The following is a 24,069-nucleotide window of genomic DNA, read 5'->3' as shown; positions in this document are numbered from 1 at the left end:
TAGTATAGTGTAGTATTGTATAATAGAGTATAGAACAGTGTAGTAAAGTATTGTATAGTATAGTATAGTACAGTATAATAGAGTATAGTATAGTGTAGTATTGTATAATAGAGTATAGAACAGTGTAGTAAAGTATTGTATAGTATAGTATAGTACAGTATAATAGAGTATAGTATAGTGTAGTATTGTATAATAGAGTATAGAACAGTGTAGTATAGTATTGTATAGTATAGTATAGTACAGTATAATAGAGTATAGTATAGTGTAGTATTGTATAATAGAGTATAGAACAGTGTAGTATAGTATTGTATAGTATAGTATAGTACAGTATAATAGAGTATAGTATAGTGTAGTATTGTATAATAGAGTATAGAACAGTGTAGTATAGTATTGTATAGTATAGTATAGTACAGTATAATAGAGTATAGTATAGTGTAGTATTGTATAATAGAGTATAGAACAGTGTAGTAAAGTATTGTATAGTATAGTATAGTACAGTATAATAGAGTATAGTATAGTGTAGTATTGTATAATAGAGTATAGAACAGTGTAGTATAGTATTGTATAGTATAGTATAGTACAGTATAATAGAGTATAGTATAGTATAGTGTAGTATTGTATAGTATAGTATAATAGAGTATTGTACAGTATAATAGAGTATAGTATAATATAATAGAGTACAGTGTAGTATAGTACAGTATAATAGAGTATAGTATAGTGTAGTATTATATAATAGAGTATAGCATAGTATAATATAGTACAGTGTAGTATAGTACAGTATAATAGAGTATAGTATAGCGTAGTATTATATAATATAGTATAATATAGTACAGTGTAGTATAGTACAGTATAATAGAGTATAGTATAGTATAGTACAGTATAATAGAGTATAGTATAGTATAGTACAGTATAATAGAGTATAGTATAGTGTAGTATTGTATAATAGAGTATAGAACAGTGTAGTATAGTATTGTATAGTATAGTATAGTATAGTACAGTATAATAGAGTATAGTATAGTGTAGTATTGTATAGTATAGTATAATAGAGTATAGTACAGTATAATAGAGTATAGTATAGTATAATAGAGTATAGTACAGTATAATAGAGTATAGTATAATATAATAGAGTACAGTGTAGGATAGTACAGTATAATAGAGTATAGTATAGTGTAGTATTGTATAGTATAGTATAATAGAGTATAGTACAGTATAATAGAGTATAGTATAGTATAATAGAGTATAGTACAGTATAATAGAGTATAGTATAATATAATAGAGTACAGTGTAGGATAGTACAGTATAATAGAGTATAGTATAGTGTAGTATTATATAATAGAGTATAGCATAGTATAATATAGTACAGTGTAGTATAGTACAGTATAATAGAGTATAGTATAGTATAGTGTAGTATTATATAATAGAGTATGGTATAATATAGTACAGTGTAGTATAGTACAGTATAATATAGTATAGTATAGTATAGCGTAGTATTATATAATAGAGTATAGTATAGTGTAGTATTATATAATAGAGTATAGCATAGTATAATATAGTACAGTGTAGTATAGTACAGTATAATAGAGTATAGTATAGTATAGCGTAGTATTATATAATAGAGTTTGGTATAATATAGTACAGTGTAGTATAGTACAGTATAATATAGTATAGTATAGCGTAGTATTATATAATAGAGTATGGTATAATATAGTACAGTGTAGTATAGTACAGTATAATAGAGTATAGTATAGTATTATATAATAGAGTATAGTATAGTATAGCATTGTACAGTATAGTATAATAGAGTATGGTATAGTATGGTATAGAATAGTATAGTACAGTATAATAGAGTATATTTTATTACCTGATCCTGTAACAAAACTGCTACAGAAATTGCAAGCCATTAAGCCCTTGCTTCCCAATGCGCCTCATGGTGCTGGAGGAATAAAAAATATATATATAGTACAGGGTTATCCAAAAAGAATGAACCGATATCATGATGCATTGCTTCGGTTCTCATGCATCATCATTGAATAAGTCAGTGACAATTTGAAAGAGGAGTTATCTAAGTTGATTGTGAGTATAATACTTGGGACATGGCTGGAGTTTTGTATTTCTTTTCCTTAATAAAGTATTGCGTAATAAAATCGGTTCATTCTTTTTGATTAACCCTGTATAATATAGTACATTATGTTATAGTGTAGTATTGTTTAGTATGGATAGTGATTTGTTAGAAAGTATTAGCTCCCTGTTACTTGGTAAACATGCCTGAAGTAACAACTACTCATATTTTGACAGAATAGTAGTTTTATTTCAGCTCTACTGTACAATAACACACAGAATGGAAACGTGTACAAACACACTACGCTGTACAGCAGGATTGTGTTCACTGCACTCCAGTGTCCAAGGCTAAAACGTGTAAAGCTCACATTTTCTACAGTACATGGCAAATGTATACAGTATCACATGTACAAACATCTGTTTTTTGCTATACACTGACTCAGTAGCTACAGATCTGAACATCCAAAAACAAATTGTTCCATATAAAATGCTCCATTTTATTTACACATTGAACTGAATTCATACAAAAGAAATCTACTGGAAAGAAAAACCAAATACAATATGAGTAATGTGAGAATAAAAAAATTAAATGGTGCATCATGTCCTTACTAACACATGCCACATGGATCATTCACAGCTTAAATATGACCACGTTTGGAGAAAAGGCCATGAATGTTTACATGTGTATAGTCACCTAAAGTGTTTGTTAAGCTGGTAGTCAGGAATCTGAACATCTAAATAAGTGTAGTATTTTTTTATCAATAGGCAGGGAGGCAGAATCTACTCCCTGGACCGATTTGAGTTTTTAAAGGCCCTACAGTTTCTCGCAGATGTTTCTGCTATGCAAATGTAACACAAAGCTTAATGAAAGAAATTAATTAAGAAAAAAAAAAAAGAAAAAGAATAACACAATTTTACACATACCCCAAATTTTGCAAGCACGAAATAAACACTTGCTTCAAATGACTTAAAATATATTTTTATACATAATTTTGCAAATTAGAATATAACTACATTACCATCCATATCATTTCCAGCTTTACAGTTCTGTCTTTAGATTTTAAAAAGCCGGGCTTAAGCGGATTCAAGGGAGATTCAAGTTTATCAATTCTTACGATTCAATGATTTGTTAGCATCATAATCCTTGTAGCTCCAGTAAGGGAATAATAACTTTTATCAAACATTTAGGAAGGGGACCATACTTTAAAACTATTCTTGTGTAACTCGTTAGCTACCAATCCTCACAAGTCAACATATGAATTCCTGAAAATGAAAAGCATGAAGATTTTTGGTTGGACCACATTAGCAGTCAGGTATCTGCAAAAAAGTACATGCTTACATCAAAAAATTGTTAATATTTAAAATGTGTATAAACATAAATCTGCAAATATAAACAACTTATAAAATCAACTGATTTGCACAGACGTGACAATTTCTAAAAAAAAAAAAAAAAAAAAAAAAACCTGTCGAAAAATAGCAAAAGAAGCAGACAAGTTTTGAATCATTTACAGTGCATCCAGAAAGTATTCACAGCGCTTCACTTTTCCCACATTTTGGTATGTTACAGTGTTAATTCAAAATGGTTTCAATTAATGATTTTTCCTCAAAATTCTCCAAACAATACCCCAAAATGATAGAGTGAAAGAAGTTTGTTTGAAATCTTTGCAAATGTATATATATAAAAAAAAAAAAAAAAAAAAATGAAAGAAATCATGTCTATAAGTATTTACAGCTTTTGCTCAATACTTTGTTGAAGCTCCTTTGGCACCAATTACAGCTGTAAGTCTTGGGTTTGATGCTACAAGCTATACACCTATTTTTGGGCAGTTTCTCCCATTTTCCTTTGCAGAACCTCTCAAGTTACATCAGGTAGGATGGGGAGCATCAGTGAAGATGAACCATTTCCCCAGTCTGAGGTCCAGAGCACTGCATATTGCTGCATTCATCTTTCCTCAATCCTGAGAAGTCATCCCTGTAGTTCACTATAGGAATGGCAATGGCAAGTTAATGAGCAGTGCCTGGTTTTCTCCAGACATGATGCTTGGCATTCGGGCCAAAGAGTTCAATCTTTGTTTCAAGAGAATTTCTTTTTTTTTTTTTTACTCCAGGTGGGCCGTCATGTGCCTTTTACTGAGGAGTGGTTCCAGACTAGACACTGTACCATACAGACTTGATTGGTGGAGTGCTGCAGAGATGGTTGTTCTTCTAGAAGGTTCTCCCCTCTCTACAGAGAAGCGCTGGAGCTCTTTCAGAGTGACCATCGGGTTCTTGGTCACCTACCTGACTAAGGCCTTTCTCTCCTGAGTTTTGTCCGGGCAGCCCACACAAGGAAGAGTCCCAGTGGTTCCAAACCTTTTCCATTTACAGATGATGGAGGCCACTGTGCTCATTAGAACAGAATTCCCCAGATCTATGCCTCAATACACCTTTGGACTTGATGGCTTGGTTTGTGTTTTGACATGCACTGTTAACTGTGGGACCTGATATAGACAGGTGTGTGCCTTTCCACTGAATTTACCAAAGGGTGGACTCCAATCCAGTTGTAGAAACATCTCAAGGATAATTGGTAGTAACAGGATGCACCTAAGCTTAATTTTGAGTGTCATGGGAGAGGTTGTGAATACTTATCAAGTCAAGTTTATTTCTATAGCGCGTTGTCATTATGGGGTATTGTTTGTAGAATTTTGAGGAAAATAATGATTTAATCCTTTTTTAAAATAAGGCTGTAACATGATGAAGTACTGTGAATACTTTCCAAGTGCACTGTACGAAAACTGGGTGAAGTCGCACTTTAGTAGGAACTATAGATTTCTTTATTTCTTTATTTACTTTTATATTTTCTGTCTCTCTAAAATATTTCCAATATATTCAGAATCTTATTCTGTGAATTAAATAAACATATTACGCACTTAATTCAAATAATACCATAGAAACTGCAATAATCTGTACATTCGTCCTATAAATATCTGCAGATAAAGAATCTGCTCAGTCACTTTAATACAATCCATCAGACAGGTAAAGTGCAAAAAAACCAAAAAAAACGTTTTAGCTTCAGGGAGTATGTGACAAATAACATTACTGTGACTAATTCAGAAAAGTTTTACAATAAGACCTACAAAGCAAGAGGTAACAGAGTCAAGGCCATGCTGTAGATTTGTAGCTAATACATCACAATCCCTACTTTCTCTGTTCGAGTGGTAGTAAAATACGATCCAATCAGATAACAAAGAGCTGAAGACTCTGTTTCCCGAAACAGACCCGCTCTCATGTGGTCCGCATACATGTTTAAATGTTCAGACATCAATGTTCTGATCTAACTGCACTCTTAAACTCACGCTGGACAACTCAGAAGCTTAGATAACTCATAACAGATGTTGTGTCTGGGATGTTTAGTATTTATTCACAGTTGCCCAGGTATCGTTTAAAAAGAAAATACATTTAATTCATTTATTTGGTATGTAGCTTTGTTGAAGCTTAATGCAGTATTTTTAAGACCTTTGAGTCAGAACATAAAAGAGAAGAAAAACTCTAGCCAGGCTCCAATAAATCTTGAACAAATCAAAATGTGATAATCATAAACTCTTTGTGTGTATCAATGCATTTAATTAGTGAACTAGAAGACCACACATTAAGTTATTTTATGTTATATGTAGCAACCATTTTTCTTCCCAAGCAACCAAAACATGTGGTCTGGAAGGACAAATTATTTTGACTAGAATGGCACCAATAACGTTCTTACAGTAAGTCACGTTCTAGAGGTCTAGGGTCCCCTTAATTAATGACTCTTTAGGGCAGACTCACATGTCCTAGTTTGAGAAACACTCCCAGTTACTGTATTTAGACAATGATGGCTGTATATTGAGATATTTTTAGAGGACAGTCAATTTGTACTCCTAGACAAGCTGCACATTGACTACTCTAACCAAGTTTCCTTTCTATAGCCTGAGAAGATTTACTAAAATGGTTGCTGGAATGTAAGGGGTGTACTCAAGTTTGTAAGACACTGTATATCCTAGCATTTCTCGCCATTCAGAATATAAGAACACTCGTTTTTCCCTTTCTCATAATTCGAACAAACAGTATAGGTACCAGTTTGATATCAATTGTAGTAAGAAATTCTAAAACATAAAGCCTTCTAAAAAACTAAATGTCTCAGAAAAAGGCAAAGGCTCTGTGAACAAATCTGCTAAAAGCTAGCATGACTAAAAGCTATTCTGTAGGACTGAAACAAGAGGCTCACTGGAATAGATAATACCTCTTCTTCTTCTTAAAAAAAAATTGTATACTCATTTCAACTAACTGTGTCAAGTCAACCTTTACTGTGTGTGTGTGTGTGTGTGTGTGTGAGTGAGTGAGTGAGTGAGTGAGTGAGTGAGTGAGTGAGTGAGTGAGTGTGTGTGTGTGTGTGTGTGTGTGTGTGTGTGTGTGTGTGTGTGTGTGTGTGTGTGTGTGAGAGAGCTCGCTTAGCAGGGGGAGGAGGAAATATGCTCAGGACACTTGAGCAAAGCGGGGTAGTTAGAGCTCATCTGAAGCGAGGCTTCGCTGGAGATGTCTGACGGACTGCGTCCTCGTGTCCAGGCGTCCGGGTGAAGAAACTGAGCCGAGTAATCAGAGCAGTTACTGAGACGCGGCCCGTAGAAATTTGAGTGCGGCCGGTACATCTCTTCCGCCGTGTATCGTTTCATGAACAGGTAGACCGACATCACGCCCGCCGCCTGCAGGAACGTCATAGAAATATCAGAGGAAAGCCAGGTTTACTAAACACGAGAATAAATGTAATGAAATGGAGAGCTGAGCTGGGTTACCTCAGTGAGCAGGAAGGAAATGGCAGCGAAGGCGAAAGACCATCCGTATTTGTAGCTGAAGTAGGCTTCGTTTGTCTTAGTTCGGTTTAGCATCTCATCGTTGATGTTGGAGATATATAACACCAGACCAACTACTAGAGACAGACCTGGATTAAAGAAACACCAGAATGATGGTTTGCTCTCTGACACTAGCCTTTTCCCACCAATCACAGCACAGCAAGTCATTACTTGTTAAACAGTTCGCATCCTTTTACTTTATTTTACTAAATGTTGTCCAGGAGAACCTAGTTACTCATTTTCAAGAATATTAAAGAAACTAGCATTATCTGATACATTGTATATTATTTTATAGGACAGTGGCTATTTGACAAATTGATAGCCGATTTTGTTGATCCCACATCATGAAATATGAAACTTACCAATTTAAACTTTTAAATTACAAAAAACTATTCGAAAGGTGTTGAATTGTGAGATGAAAAAAAGGCACTGCTAAAAAAGTAAAAAGAAAGGTTATATACACCAATCAGGCAAACATAATGACTACCTGCCTAATATGTTGGTCCCCCTTTTGCTGCCCAAACAGTTCTGACCCATCGAACATTCACAGCATTAACTTCCTCAGCAATTTGAGATACAGGAGCTCGTCTGTTGGACCGGAAAACACGGGCCAGATTTTCCTCACCACTGTCCTTGGAACACTTTTGATAGATACTGACCACCGCAGACTGGTAACAGCCCACAAGAGCTGCAGTTTTGGAGATGCTCTGACCCAGTCGTCTAGACATCACAATTTGTCAAACTCGCTCAAATCCTCACGCTTGCCCATTTTTCCTGCTTCTAACACATCAACTTTGAGAACAAAATGTCCACTTGCTGCCTAATAAATCCCACCCACTAACAGGTGACATGATAAAGAGATAAATCAGTGTTATTCACTTAATCGTTATGTTATAATGTCATAATGTTATGCCTGATCGGTGTTTGTATGAATACAGGTTTTGTTCGGCTGTTCTGCTACCTGAGAGAATGAAGAAGATTCCGGAGACGAACGCTAGGATGGTGCGGTGGGGTCGGATATGACCGATGTTGCTCAGGACAAAGCCGATGAACATGAAAAACAGACTGACCAGTGGGAACGGCGTGGCCGAGCGGATCATCTCTGGACACACGCAGACACACAGAGGAGGAAACCTACATTATTATTAATGTTTGGCACACTGACAGGCTTGAAAAGGATTTAAAGGGTGAAGTCTTCTTGTGATTGGCACACATAAATGGGAAGAATGGGAGAGCATTAACATACTTTAAATTCATTACATTTAAAGTGAAAATATATATTTTTTACACTTTCAGTGCATATACTTACTTGGGTAAATTTAAGATATTAGTGGCAGTATACTGTGTAGTTTTGTGCACTGGCAGAAAACACATCTAAGCCTTCAGTGGTGTCCTGCCTGAGGCAATCCACCTCTCAAATCCATCATTATCATGCCACGGCTATAGAAACCATCAATATTATACAGAAATGCAGTATAACAGAGCGCTGCACCACAGACAGGTATCTCATGAATGAATGCTAAAGCATGAAACCCAATGCACAATTCAACAAGTCTCCTTTCACCACCTGCAATGCATCATTTCTAGCAGAACATTAATATTAACGAGTAAAAAAACCTCCATGCATTTCATGTATTTCTGCTGTGTATCATGGTTTTCCTGCGGTTTTGAAATGAAGGCAAATTGTGTGTTTTTGTGCCAATTTTACAGGAAAGGATACGCAAACGCACAGTATAAATGGTTCAAAAACATGTTTGACAATTGATTTCCTTGAAATGTCCGTCTTGAAAATGTTCTTGTAAGTATTTGTTAATTTCGTCCCCTTTGTCAGTCGTTGTGGAATGAAAAAAGGGCTATTAAATCCACATAAATGTATTTAAGCTTGTGCAGTTTGCTACAGATGCCGTTGTTATTGTACACCTGCTAGATGGCCCCAGTGCCATCAAATTTGATTGGTAAAAGCAAGTGCTGATTGTGAAGGTTTGTGGCAGATGTCTTTGATTCTGGCAACATGTGATGTAGTGGCCGAAATCTGATTGGACAGAAACCTCAACGTAAACAGACATTCCTTGTACAGCGCACCTGAGGAAAATGCTATGCAATAAAATGTGTCAGTAATTCTGATTCAGAGAAGGTCATGTTGGCCTTTGATATATGCAAATCATTTTCAAAAAAAACAAAGTGGAGTTAAAATTCAGGGACCACCGGGAACGCATGAAGCACTAAAGCTTTAAATCCTAACTGCTCAACTCAGGCACTATGGATAAAAGCATGATCGATGTAATTAATAAGCAAAAAGATATATTTAATGTAGATAAACCTGAGCCTGTATAAATAAGACATGCACTTCTTCATTTATAAATGCACTGTTCAATCTGGCTATTCATGGGTGTCATGATGTACATTGAAATCCCAGTGGAAAATAGTTTTTCATGGATAATGTAGATTACAATTCCTATCTGTGCATGCGAGGAAGTGCACGTAGGCTTAGTGTGTTAACATTTATTATTCTTCAGCCTCAGCGCACAGGTATAAATAGCATTTCCCCTGTGGGCCATGTTACAAAGCTATACATATGTACAGCATGTAAACGGCATCCACACTTATAGCACCACCTGTAGCTTGCTTGAAATAACTTCAGGTCCAACCTGGAGGCATAATTATCATTTGCTGTTATGCTGGATTTAATTATAGTAGGCTTTATTGTGTGGCGTTATCAGGGAAAGAAGAAAGAGCAGGACAATAACTTTGGAAGCAAAGCTATTTACTAGTTAATTGTCAGATTCGCTGACTTACGTTTTATATACATTATCCCACAAAAGTGAGTACACCTTTCACATTTCAGCAACCATTTTATTCTATGTTCCCAATGGACAATACTATAGAAATGAAACTTGGATATATTTTATAGTAATCAACGTGCAGTTTGTATAGCAGTACAGATTAAATGTCCTCTAGAAAAAATTTTACATACAGCCATTACTGTCAAAATAACGTACAACAAAAGTAAGTACACCCTAATTGAACATGTCAAAACTGTGTCCAAAGTGTCAATAATTTGTGTAAGCACTACTGTTATTCAGCACTGCCGTAATCCGCCTGGGTATGGAATTCACCAGAGCTGCACAGGTTGTTGCTGGGATCCTCTTCCACTCCTCTATAATGACATTACGGAGCTGCTGAATTGTAGACCCCGGGTGCTTCTCCACCTTCCGCTTGAGGAAACCCCACAGGTGCTCAATAGGGTTCAGGTCTGGATACATACTTGGTCACACACACTAATTACGATCTATGAGGGTGGTGCAGATGTGGCTGCAGTGAAAGGAGACTTGTTCAATCGTGTTTATTAGGTTTCTGCCTTTAGTTATGGCATTAATTCGCGCTGCATGAGATACCCGTCTGTGATGCTCTGTTATACTGCATTTCTGTATAATATTGATGGTTTCTATTGTCGTGACATTTGTAGAACAGCATGTCTCGGATAAAAAGGCTAATATTAAGGATGATTTGAAAAACTAGCTAAAGGATTATATAGCCCAATATTTCTTATCCAGATCATTAACAGTTATTTACTGAGTACAGCTAATGTTTAGCATGTCGATTGATATGTGTGTGTGTGTTATGTGTATCCTGACTCACTTGAAACACTAAACAACCTTGGCAGGATAAAGCCAGTAGTGGCACTTACTCAGAACACTGACTGTGGACTCGGATGTCATCTGGACATTCATAGGCATGACATACTCGATGGTGAAGCAACGATCCTTCTCTTTTCCTAAAACACAGCATCCAAACAAGTCGCATCACATCAACAATATCTAAACCGGATTGCACTGTTAATCACAATGACTTCTATAAGATGGACATTTCATGTTCCTAGTAAACACTTAGGTTAGGACAATCTCTGAAAATGGAAGCATTTGAAGGCAGAAACGATGCTTCAGTATTATAGCCCATAGCTGCACTAGATTAAGAAAAAAAACGAAATAAATAGAAAGAAAAAAAGAAATGTAGGAGGCCTGGTGGTGAAATGAAATACGGCAATGATTTATAAATGGATTCCATGAACTACAAAATAGATTCATAATGCTTTTGATTGCACCGCACCGGCAGGTGATCAGTTCTTAATTTAAATGATGTGTTGCTTGTTTTACACAGCCAGATGTTCTAAAGGTTAAGGTGGGTTGAGTGCATGTGCGTGTGTGACAAAGTGCAGTCATTACTACAGGTCTAAATGATTTCCTATTACAACAAACTAGACCACTGTGCACACAGGGTTTGCAATAAAAAAAAAACAGTAGACAAACTGCGTAACACTCAAATATATTTTTTCATCAGTCTTTGATTAAGCTCTTGCAGTCTTTGACTTCACGCAGTTTAACTGACTTTAAAAATAAATGGTGGTGCGAATAAAATGCCATAGTTTAAGTAACAGTGATAATTAAGCTCCATTCAAATTGAGCATTTTTTCACCTTATCAGAGTCTTTTAAAGTATAACAATTCACTCTCAAATGAACCATTATTTTGTGTTCAGATTCACTTTTAACAGTTGTTAATGGGAGACCATGAGGTACAATTCGTTTTTTTGCACACAAAGACATAATAAAGAAGATATAATCGGGGAAAAATGAAGCACTAAATCGGTTTCATTAAAACATACTATAATCCTTGTGGTTTTATCACATTCCTTTGGGCACAAGCACAGAACAAGACAGGTGCTTGAGAGTTCTCTGTGTAGGGCTGTGTGGTATTTTATCTAAGAAGAAACTTCACTTGCTGGCCAGATACACAGCACACCAAGATTAGGAATCACAGCTTTAGTAAGTTGTCTTTAAATTTAGTGTTTAAAACCTGGAAACCTTTTAATATTGTACCAACAGACACTTGAGGGACTTATTGAACTGTAGAGGAACATACTATTTCACAGCAGAGTTACAGAGATTGAAAATAAAGCAAAAGGAGAAGATTCAGAAGGATGCCACTGTTTCTTTTGAAGATAAATTGCACAGTGTGCAGTTTAAACAGAAATGAAATGTGAATGTGTTGTTATAGTCTGCGCATCATGTGATGTTTGCCTTGCCATTATGATTTGTTATCTGATAACATTTAGGAGGTGACTGCCTATAGGCTGCACTGTTGACAAAATAAAAATCCTTCCAAAAAATTACCAGCGAAGTGCACTGTGTGAGTTTCATCGGAACGATATATTGTAGATGGAAATGGTGCCAGACCCTGAACAAAGATTAGGTACAAAAACAATCTCACCTGCAAGGAAACAGACTCTCCAGAGGCCTGAGTGGAGAGACATGCGCATCTCACTGCTCTGGTTGAGGGGCATAATGATTCCCTCCTCCAGGTAAAGCCAGTAGTCCGTGCTGACAGCGATTCCCAACAGGCCCAGACTGCACACAGCAAACACGCTGCTTAGCAGCATCAGAGCCTTCCTCCCACACACACTCATCACCTCGGCTCCAGCAGGGGGGCAGCACGTACAGGACCAGGGACCTGCGGCGGAGCATATATACAGAACATGTGAGTCATACTTTTAACAGGCATTAAGTCAGGTCAAGTCAATCACCAAATATGTCTATATCACGATCATTGCTTTCATGAACAACAATATGTAAGACTTTTAATTCACGATTGAAAGGGTACAGTGTGGATGGAGAGGTTTTTTGCCTCATCCACAAAATGTTGCTCGAATCTGATTCAGAGAAACAAATTTAAAAGAGTGCTAAATGTACATTGTGCACACGCATTAAGATTTCGAGACCTCTATTTAGTGCTACATTACCCAGTAAATTGAATCACCTGTGTAGATTATATATGCATTCCTGGGCACTTTACCAGCATTTACTTCTAAATATTGCCTTTATGTTTGTATAAAGGGTTAGGTGGTTCCCACACATCTGTGCTCATAAAACTCTGATGTGTTTGGCTTTAATGGTTTTCCATTCAGTTCAGTTCATCGAGTGTATCCTCTGCTGTCTCTGCGTGGGAATATAAACATTGTTTATGCAAAGTGAACCATGTGGACTTGCTGCTGATGGGTGATGCTTCGTTGCCGGTGCGGTTCAATGGCTTGCCTTGTCTGAGGGAGCTGTGCCTCAATAACCCGCTGACACAGAAAGCTTCGAGTCCATTTATAGACTGATAAATCCTGTAATGTGTATTTTAAAAATAGGTATAATATAGTAGTGGTGTAAAAGAGGTCACCATAAAAGGTTACAAAGAGCATTGTCAAACAGGTCACATCACATTACGCAATATTTTGTCTTTCTGAATATAATTCTGGCTCTAACACCCCCCTTGGCGTGGGTCACAGAGAAACGACAAACACTTCTCTGGGGACTAAAACAACCAGAGCTTGTCTTGGTTTGTGTCTAAGGGTTGAGTCATGTAGTGATAACAGGAATCAAACCTGACATGACCCAATTCGAGCAATTGACCCAAGCATGTCACGCATTTTCGGTAGGCCTTCATGGGCATTTGAGCTCATTAACTGGGAAAAGAGAAAATATTGGCTATGTGTTGAATATTATCAATGTATTATTAATAGTTATCGTGAATATAATGATTATTTTTTTTAATCATGCAAAAGCAGCACATATGTTTGGATATATACACCAATCAGGCAGACATTTATGGTCACCGATCATGCATAAGATTATGAGCACCTGCCTAATATTGTGTTGGTCCCACTTTTGGTGCCAAAACAGTACTGATCTATAAGACATTAACAGCATTAACTTCTTCAGCAATTTGAGCTACAGGAGCTCGTCTGTTGGATCGGATCACACAGGCCATCCTCCTGATGTGCATCACCTTGGCTGCCCCTGTCGCCGGTTCACCATTGTTCCTTTCTTGGACCACTGTTGAGACCACTGCAGACCGGGAACACCCTGCAAGAGCTACAGTTTTGGGGATGCTCTCAGTTCTAGACCCAGTCGTGTAGCCATTACAAATTGTCAAACTTGCTCAAATTCTTACGCTTGCCCATTTTTCAGCATTCTATAATACTTTTACTAGGCTTTCATCTGTGCCATAATACATGGCCCTCTCTAAATATTTAGTTTTTTTGGTCTATCTCAATTTGTACAGCATAAAACTCAATTAGACAAAACAGAAAACTATCGAACATGCTTATTTGGCTTCACCAAACAGTGCAGTAATTAAGAGAGCGGCTGTTGTACATGAACTTGTCCATGTTAGATGATAAATGTAAGATACTATTTAAAATAATGACTGATAATCATCCATAAAAATAAAAAAATTTCCACACACCCCTACCAAACTGGACTATTTAAAGACTTTCTACTGCAGGTGTCAGTCACCATTAAAAAAAAAGAACCCTTGGAAGAACAGGACATAATGAACAGCTATAAGACTTTCAACACAATCTCTTCACAGAAGTCACATTTTGAAGAAAACTGTTAGTTAGATTTCACTGCTGTGACAGCTGACAAGAAGTCACACATAGGTCAAGTGTGCAAACTTCACTTTTGGACTCTGCAGCAGCGGAAAAAACTTATTCTCTGGAGTACAGAATCACACTTCTTTGTCTGCCAGTCCAACAGATCATTCTGTATTTGGCAAATTACTAGAGTGCAACCTGCCTCAGTGTTTGATGGCAACTATAAAGAGTGTTGGAAGAACAATGATCTGCGGCTGTTTTTATATAATTCATGTGAGGCTTGTGATTGCCGGTGATGATAAAACCTAACGACGCAGCAGGCCTAGATGAAACTTAGTGGTTGCAGTTACAACGTGCCAGTTTTTGCGTGCACAAGCCAAGTTCCTTAAAAAAATAATATAAGCTACATAACTTGGGCAGCACGAGGCTGCATGCACAGTCACACGAAGCACCGACTTTCAGAAGTCAGTGTGCCGAAAGGCATAGTCCAGTGTGCATCGGGAGCTGTGCTAATCTGACCACTTGCATCACCATGTCACCATGAGCACCTACGCTACTCGCCAGATTTGGCTCCTGCGGATTTTTCCATTTCCCGAAAATGAAGATTCGTCTCAAAGGTCTCCGTTTTGATACCATTGCTGAAAGTAAGGTCTTAATTAAGACTTGCTCATTAGCTCCAAGGTAGGCAACAGAAGGTTGTGAGCTTTAGAGATTGTGAGTCATCTATTCCCTATACTCTTTATCGCAGGCTATGCTAATCAAATCAAAGCCTCATAACAGAGCATCTTTATAGTGAAACCATGGTGACCATTTGGGGCTGCATAAATCACTGACCAGGTGGGTGTTAGACCACTGAGAGGAAACGGGTTTTTATAGAGCAATGCCAAATGTTGGAAGTTGTTTTTCTGTCTATACAAATGCTATAAACTAAATCGAAGTGACTTTTTAGTCAATGCTCTCTATCTGTGGATATGGGATCTGGCTAGCTGATTGACTTCCTACTTCTCTGTGTGTTTATGTGCGAGGTTTCAGAGTTGAAAGAATGCCACAGCAGATGCAACCACTCATTGCCAAAGAATTTCATTTTAATAAATCGTGCCTATCCTGAATGAACTACACCAAAACCAAATATGTACTGCATTAAAGGTAATGTGTCAAGTAAATATCTTCCCCACTGGTGTCTGCTGTAATCCAATGTTGACTAACAAAGTTTAGTTTTCTCAAGCTCCTGCTACAGTAGCTGTCCACTGCGTTTTGGAGTTAAGTTTCTTCTGTTCATTGCAGTAGTTCATCTTGCTGCCATCTAAAGTGGGTGAAGCTTTCTATTTAAGGCAGTCTGTTTATCTCAAGCATTAACTGATGGCAACAAAACACCCAATTAATCTTAAAATAAAAAGTACTGTAATAGCTTCCTGACACGGACATGCGCATTTCCGAACTTTCTGCATGCTTTGAATGTGTATCTGCACAGCCGAAATCACAAAACATAGCATGGTTCTGAATAGCAAATCAGAGGCATTAGTACTGGCCAGTTCAATGCCCCTTAGGAGGCTGTATTTATATTCAGCATGCTGCTCTTTGTGTTTATGGTCTCATACTGTGGATCACAGTCTCAGTTTGATCTCCCATTCTCTCAGTTCCGGCTCTGTATCTCGGTGCATTAATGTTGCAAAGGCCTTTTTTGTGGAGGCTTTAGAATCCTATGCTATTCTCTCGCTGAATATCAATGCTAGCAGCTTATTATTGACAAATGGGATCCTCACTAAGTGGTTCCAGATGGTTTGTATTTATGTCCTTTAAATCCTACATAGAGGAAGTGGAATATCTGTTTCACTTGTGTTTTACTGTCTGGTTAAAATGTATTCAAAATAATGGTTTACGAAAGCTTTGCACTCCAGAAGCGGTGAAATATTTCATTTGCCTGCAGGTGATGTTTCTTCTATGAAATAGTATGTCTGGTCTTAGTAGACTACAGAGGCAGGTCTGATTCCTGCATGGTATTTAATTACAGAAATGTAGGCAAGAACTGGCCATATTATGATGAGGAATGTAACAGCTTTTCTGCCTTGCTTGTTTCCTCTATGAGCTACACACAAGAAGTCATTTGATGCATGCAGTAAACTATAATCAGGGTGGATGATATGTTTCTATATGACAGGACATTAATGGTTTTGAAATGTTTTGATCAATTGACAGATATTTCAATTACTTATATGATGAAGAATAACAAAAATTTTAACTGAAGTTTAACAATCCATTGTATGAATTTTTAAGGGAGGTGGTAACTCAGTGGTTAAGGCTCTGTGTTACTGAGCAGAAAGTCTGGGTTCAAACCCTGGTCTTGGCAAACTGTTATTCTTGGAGCCCCTAAGAGGCCTTTAACCTCAGTGCTCTAGGAGTGCTGGATCATGGCAGACCATTGCTGGGATCTACAAAGAAAGAATTTCACTGTGCTGTAAAGTACATGTGACAAGTAAAAAAACACCATTTTTAAAGCAGTGATGGTTTACTGGTTAAGGCTCTGGCTTACTGAGCATAAGGTCAGGGGTTCATTCCGCAGCACTGCAAAGCTGCCACTTGTTGGGCCCTTGAGCACAGCACTTAACCCTCTCTACTTCCAATACCATGTATGTCCTTGCATCTGACCTTGCACTGGGATATGTAAAATTGGGGAGGTGGTAGCTCAGTGGTTCAGCCTCTGGGTTACTGATTGGACAGTTGGTGGTTCAAGTCTCTGTGTTGCCAAGCTTCCACACTTGGGCACTGTACCATGGCTGATTTGTGCTTCCTTGAAAAAAGAATGTCACTGTGCTGTAATTTATATGCTCATATTTGTAGACTGGTATGGGTTGATGAATATAGGTGTATCTGTAGCTCCAGAGGTTATATGTCAAAGAACCCTCATCATTCTAATATGAAAGGAATTTGCTCGACTGCTTAAAACCAAAAGAATGACAAAAACTTATAGCAAAAGAAAAACAAAAATATTTTGCTCATTGTTATATGTGTGACATCACAACTATCACTTTGTGGGGGTTGTAATTCAATGTGTTTCTGATGAAGAGAGAGAGAGAGAGAGAGAGAGAGAGAGAAAAAGAGAGAGAGAGAGAGAGAGAGAGAGAGAGAGAGAGAGAGAGAGAGAGAGAGAGAGAGAGAGAGAGAGAGAGAGAGAGAGAGAGAGAGAGAGAGGAGCTCATTTCCACACAGGGTGTGGGTTTTCCTCTCTGGCTCTTGGCCTGCGAAATGGGTCAGGACAATTTCAGGTCAATAAGACACACACACACACACACACACACACACACACACACACACACACACACACACACACACACACACACACACACACACACCAGCTTTAATTAAAAGCACCAAAACTTCAGCAGCTCTGCCCAATTCTCTTTAACCATGTCGATGACGGAAAGAATTCCAAATCTAGAGGAGATGGGAAAATGTTAAGGAAAAAGCCCCAGGGATGCTAAACCTGGAGGTTAATAATGCAAAAACAGGATAAAGCTTCCTGGACAAACAGCTCGGTCTGTTCATAACGTTGTAAATATGTGCCTGGTTATTTTTAGTTAACTCCATGAAGCGCAAAACAGTTTAAGGCTTTGATAATAAGCTTGTTTTGCTCATTTCCTAGAGACAAACAGAGATGAGCTTTTGACCTATTTCCTGGGCCTTTAAATGTAAAGGCAAGCTCCATGCCAACAGCACTATTATTAGTTCTTCAATATGACCAGCGATGGTCGTTTGCATGGTATGTAATTGTATCTGAGGAGACAGAAATGTATTGATACTGGTTATAGAAATGGTTATTTAGACCTCGGCAGGTAATAGGTATCGATCCAATGCTGACTTCAGTTTACAGCAAAAAATAACATTTCTAACTGAAAAAATAAGCTCAATATCACCCAGAGAGCTGCTGGACCCATAGAGATATTGAACCAGCAGCTTGATGATTCTCACCTTTGTGTGATAACACAGAGTTTACTTATGTGTGCTTTGTTGGTCCTATTAGGGGGGAAAAACATGAATCAGAGAGGATGAGAAACAGAGCTGACACTTGAAAAGGTTGCACACATGGTCGCATAATCTTGGAAAGTGTTCATATACTTGAGCTAAACAAAAGCTTGGAAATATCAAGACAGTTCTTGTTTTATTCTTATTAATGTATTTCCTTTAAGTGTTAGCAAAATTCTAAAAAAGGTCCACCAAGTGGTAGCCCTGTGGTTAAAGTGTTGGACTACTGATCGAAAGGTCGTAAAAAAATTGGCAACCTTTAAGCTGAATTTTTATTTTTGGTAAGAGGGCAAAGTCCGCAGGAGCCAAATCTGGCAAGTTGGGTGGATGTGGAAGAGAGATAATACTGTTTCTGGTGAGAAACTCGGTGTTCGGAGCAGTTTGGTGACAGGGTGTTCTAACTTGCTGTCCATGTCGCAGATGTGGTAATGCACATGGTCAGAATAGCACCAGTTGCACAGCTGGTGTACATACGTTGATGTTTTTTGGCACACTGTCTTATGAAGGTTGGTGCTCCCTGTGGCTGTGCGTGCAGCTTTGTGCTGCCATCTGCTGGCATGTTACAAAACTAGTCTCAAACCTTTTTGATACCACCTCGAAGATATTTCCATGAATGCATTCAAAATAATCAGGTTAAATTTATTTCTATTGCAGCTTTTCAAATTTGTAGAAATAAAGGGAATTATGTGTATTTATTCCTGGTGAGCAGCCTGGGTGACTGTGGCAAGGGAAAACCCTTAGATGTTATGAGGAAAAAACCTTGAGAGGAACCAGACTCAAAAGGCGAACATCCTCATTTGGATGATCTCGAGTGTGATTATAAATCATGAAAAACAATACAAAACACAGGTAAGTGAGAACTACAAAGAGCACCAGAGTGTGTGATTATGAGTAATGTCCCTACATAACTCCTGTCCTACAGCCGTATACAGTCAGTTGACATCCAATTTATAAAATAGCTCTACAACTGAGATCATCAGTCATTTATGGTAGTAAATAAAAAAGGCATATTGCAGACACATAAAAACTCTGGTCAGATGAGACAAAAGTCTTTTTTTTTTTAGGTTTAAACCCCAAGCAAAATGTCAGAAAAACATAAGGTAGTAATAATTGGCTGTATAAGTCCATCTCTTATGATGAATCATCGAGGACCTTGTAGAAATCTTGTTTTTTTTTTTTTTAATGCACATAAACTTACACAAAGGTTCACTTTTTAGCACGACAACAACCCAAAGAATACAACCAAGATAATGCTAGCTTGGCTTTGTGACAATGTCCTTGAGTGGCTTGGCCAAAGCCCAGACTTAAAAATCATAGAAAATTGGCAGGAAGAGTAAAAATTGCCAGTTCATGAAAACTTCCCATTCAATCTGACAGAAGCAACAAGAGAAACTGTCCAAATCCAGGTGCACAAAGCTTGGCAAGACTTTGGCAAGCCTAATGAACACTTAGAACCGAAATTGCTTTAAAAGCGACTTTTATAAAGTAGTAATTAATTAATATGGAAATGTACTTTACAGCAAAGTAAACAAGTAATCTATAAGACAATAATTTGCATGAACTGACCTACACAATCACATATGGGTACTGTACATATGTTTATGTGTGAACTTAGAATCTACAGTCACCCTCCTTTCTGTTGCATCTGCCAGTTCCACTGTTAACGTGCATCAGTGTGACTCCTCTGACTTACACACACTCAAACAAATATACAGAGTACATACCAAAATGGCAGGCTGCTTTAAACCATGACATGACTGTCATGAAGATTAATGCTTGAACATCAGTCTAGCTCTTCACTTCACAAACAAGCATCAGTCTTTTACCCACTATGAATATGAAAATATGTCCATGAAACATTTACATGAAATAGAGCTACATCAGACTGAGTGTTATAAATAAATCGATATAACTTTAAAACCAATAGACACAGTTCAATAAAGCAATGAGGAAGACTCATTCATTTTAGTCTACTCGGCAAAAACAATTCCCACTGTGATAAGCTAAGACGCAGGTATAAGTCTCGACAGTAACCCTGATCACACTGTACAATGTCTTTAAACATTTATGAAACAATAAGTATACTTAGTCTTTCTTTCTCTCTCCCTCTCTCTTTCCCTCTCTCTTTCTCTGTTGGGTTAAACCTGCTTCTGTGGTACAAGTGACCAGTTTTCCTGTTCCCTTCTAATTTTCGGACCTGCTGGATTCATCCCAGCGCCCTACCTCTGGACAGAATTCTCATCAATTGGAGTCCAGTCTGCAGCTGGGAATGGTTCCACATCGACAGCCTAAAGATCCATGAAGTTGTCAAGAACGTTGAGGATGGATTTGAAATGTAATTAATATTAAGTTCTGCATTACCTGCATTATTCTGCATTCTCTGCATTTACCTATCACTAAACAGCACACCTCAACAATGATGGAACTGTAATGAATGGATATTCGGTCCCACTCAGATGAGGGTCGGTTTCCTTTTGAGTCTGGTTCCTCTCAAGGTTTCTGCCTCATGTCGTCTTAAGGTATTTTGCCACTGGCTCGCTCATTAGAGATAAATTCAAATTATTAGGAACAAACCTATAGGCACTAAACTTACACTCTTTAACATAATCGTATAACCTTTTTTTATCTGAGTAAAGCTGCTTTTAAACAATGTCTATTGTTAAAAGCGCAATACAAATAAAAGTAAATTGAAATGAATAAGATCAGCACCTGGAAAGCTCTAGAAAGTTGGAGAGCTCTGGCATCTGTATTTCTTTACCATTTTTGTAAATGATGATGATGAAAACTAGAATTCAGAAGAGCTTAAGTAAAGAATGCATCATAAAAACCTTTGATAAGCAGGCAGGGGTGGTGGCAAATACCCAAAGTTCCATTGATTTTAATATTAGTAATTTCTCGTACACACCAATGCATGTTTTCACTGAGCTAAACAGAGACTCCAAGTGCCATTGATGCTACTGTTTTTGATCAATACGACCAAATAATACATGGACACACAAGTGATGATCATACAGTATATATGCTTTGATCTCTCGGTGGAAAAAGACCACCATAGGACCCTGGGAGGGTTATTATTCTGACCACTGGAGTTCCTACAACATAAATGTGGCACAGCACATACTGATGTAATTACCCAGACCAGTTTACTTCATACAATAGGGTTGTTTCTTTCAGATTCTTTAATACTGACTTCTGTTCCAGACCTTGTTACAAATCACCACATTGCTGATAGCACATGGGTGCTACGCTTTTTCTACTCAGTCTATGACATTTGACTCTCCAAAGCTGACAGACAGTGTAGCAAAAAGAAGAAATACTTCTTCGCAAGAAAGCACTTTACAGGCACAGTATACATGTAAATGTACACAACCCTATCTTTCTATAAGCAGATTTTAAACATTGTTCTATATGATATTTTTTCCTACTCATTTTACCATACCACGTACCATGCACTGTATAAACCTGCTTTGACTTTGAGAATTAAAAAAATATGAATATAAGTAGGCTGGGAACAATGCAGTTTTAATTAACAAATATTTGTAAATAGAATTAAGTCAACATCCTTATTTGTCCATTCTTGTATTAGCCCTGCATTTAGTCTCTCATCCTGCATTCAGCTAATTGCACATATATGCCTGAGATGGGATAAACCTAAACAGTTTTGTTTGGCAACTGAAGGTTGCTGAATTTTATTTGTTTATCATCTCATATTCAGTATATTTATAATTTCTGCTTAACTTTGCTGGACCAATGCCATGTCTGCACCAAGTCTAGGTCACTGTCCATGGTGCTGAAATGGATTCATAGGCATACCTTTGGCACTAAAGCCCTTTTGCAAAACATAATCAATAATAGTTTTTATGCTGCATTAGCATGCGTGTAGATAATGGCAGCCTGAGGGGCTTACATCTCCAATATAATCCTCCAAATTTTTTGCTCAAAGGTTTTTGTGACTGCTGAATCTTCACAAATGGAATATATATATATATATATATATATATATATATATATATATATATATATATATATATATATATATACACACTGATCACATTTTATGTTTTATGTTCAAGTTCAACTTTTCCTTAATTGAAAACCTTGAATGAAGTAATATTTAATGATGTTTACATTTTCATATAATCTGTTAATTAGCACAAATATGTATAAGTCTGAATAAGGCTTTTCTTGGGATATTTAGACCTTTTTTATGCATTTATATTTTACAACTTATTTCCAATATAATCTGCCTCACCATGATGCCATGGCAACAAGACCTTCATATCAATGTAAGCACAATGGCCAAACACACACATTATATATATATATATATATATATATATATATATATATATATATATATATATATAAACAAATAATAAAATATATATACCAAACAAAGAAATAAACAGCAACTGGCTGCAACTAGATAAACAAGTGGAATAGCAGCCAGAATTCTTACATCTCCAATATGATCCTCCAAAATAATAAACAAAAGCTTATTTCTACCTGCCTAAACTAATCTTCATGAATGGACTAATATATTCTCTGTGAAATATTTTATTTAATTTGTCAATTAGCATAAATGCACAGAAGTCTGAATATGGATATATGCATTTCTGCAACATATTTCCTATTTAAACTGCCTCATAATGCCATAGCAAAAAAGATGTTAATATCAATGTAAGCACAATGACAATCTCAGTTTCTATACTCTCTCTCTCTCTCTCTCTCTCTCTCTCTCTCTCTCTCTCTCTCTCTCGATAGATAGATAGATTTTCTGTTCAAAAATACTTAAATTGAGTTTTATTGTGCAAAAAAAGTGCAACTAGTTCAAGCTACTTAATATGTATAATTGCATGTGTAATTAAATCATATATAGTGTCATAGTAGATGCAAACGAGATGAAAATCGTTTAACCTGCTAATTAGGTATTAATGCAATACTTCTGCGTGCAGATGAGTATAAACATACAGAATCGCATACCTTCAGTACTGTCGGTCGGAGCGTTTGAAATGCGCGTGTCGTCCCCTCCGCGTGCGCCTTTCACTTGGGTGTTCGCGTGCCGAAATCTAAACAGAAAACGGGAGCGCGCGGCGTCTTCTCCGAGGCGTGTGAACGGAAACTATGGCGAATTTGCGCAGTTCGGGTTTTGTTCATATAATCATTGATAATATTTGTCGAAGTTCTCAAAGCGAAAAACCGTGGAAGTGAAACTGCGTGAAGTTCTACACACTGTGGCACGCACGAGGCGGGGAGTGGAGTGCACGCGCATCGCCTGCACGGCTTTCCTGCCACTTTTTTTTCTTGCTCTCTCAGTGTCACGTGGTTTTAACACTTCTGCCAGTCAGGATAGTTCACATATGAAGGTGTGAGTAAATAAACTGATTGGAAAAGTTGTTAGATGGAAATTGTATTAATAATAATAATAATAATAATAATAATAATAATAATAATAATAATAATAATCAGTGGTAGTGCAATAAACATCTAGTCCTTCAGTGGTACAGTGTCTGTCATATTGATAGTCTGATCATAATGCGTTTCTGTTTCTGTCATAATGACACCACTGCGATAAACCAGTACAGAAGTGCAGTATAACAGAGCACTGCATCACAAACATCACAAGTATCACATGCAGTGAGAATGAATGCCATTAGTACAGCAAGAAACCCAATAAACCCAATTCAACAAATCTGCTTTCACTGCAGTCACAT

General features: G+C 37.1%; 1 protein-coding gene across 1 annotated transcript; it reads right to left on the bottom strand.

The window, feature by feature from the left end:
• Nucleotides 1-6,464: 6,464 nt before the first annotated feature.
• On the bottom strand, nucleotides 6,465-23,626 carry cacng5a (calcium channel, voltage-dependent, gamma subunit 5a). The gene is made up of 6 exons (XM_083522534.1): nucleotides 23,339-23,626; nucleotides 12,187-12,426; nucleotides 10,609-10,695; nucleotides 7,882-8,022; nucleotides 6,864-7,009; nucleotides 6,465-6,773 (listed from the first exon to the last, which is right to left on the bottom strand). Exons 2-6 carry the CDS (start codon nucleotides 12,380-12,382, stop codon nucleotides 6,522-6,524), a joined length of 822 nt encoding a protein of 273 aa, XP_083378660.1. The 5' UTR covers nucleotides 12,383-12,426; nucleotides 23,339-23,626; the 3' UTR covers nucleotides 6,465-6,521.
• Between the last annotated feature and the right edge of the window lie 443 nt (nucleotides 23,627-24,069).

The sequence above is a fragment of the Silurus aristotelis genome (assembly GCF_946808225.1).
Source record: "Silurus aristotelis genome assembly, chromosome: 2".
NCBI lineage: Eukaryota > Metazoa > Chordata > Actinopteri > Siluriformes > Siluridae > Silurus > Silurus aristotelis.
Note: the sequence above shows the minus strand (reverse complement) of the source record. Positions and strands in the feature narration are given on the sequence as shown.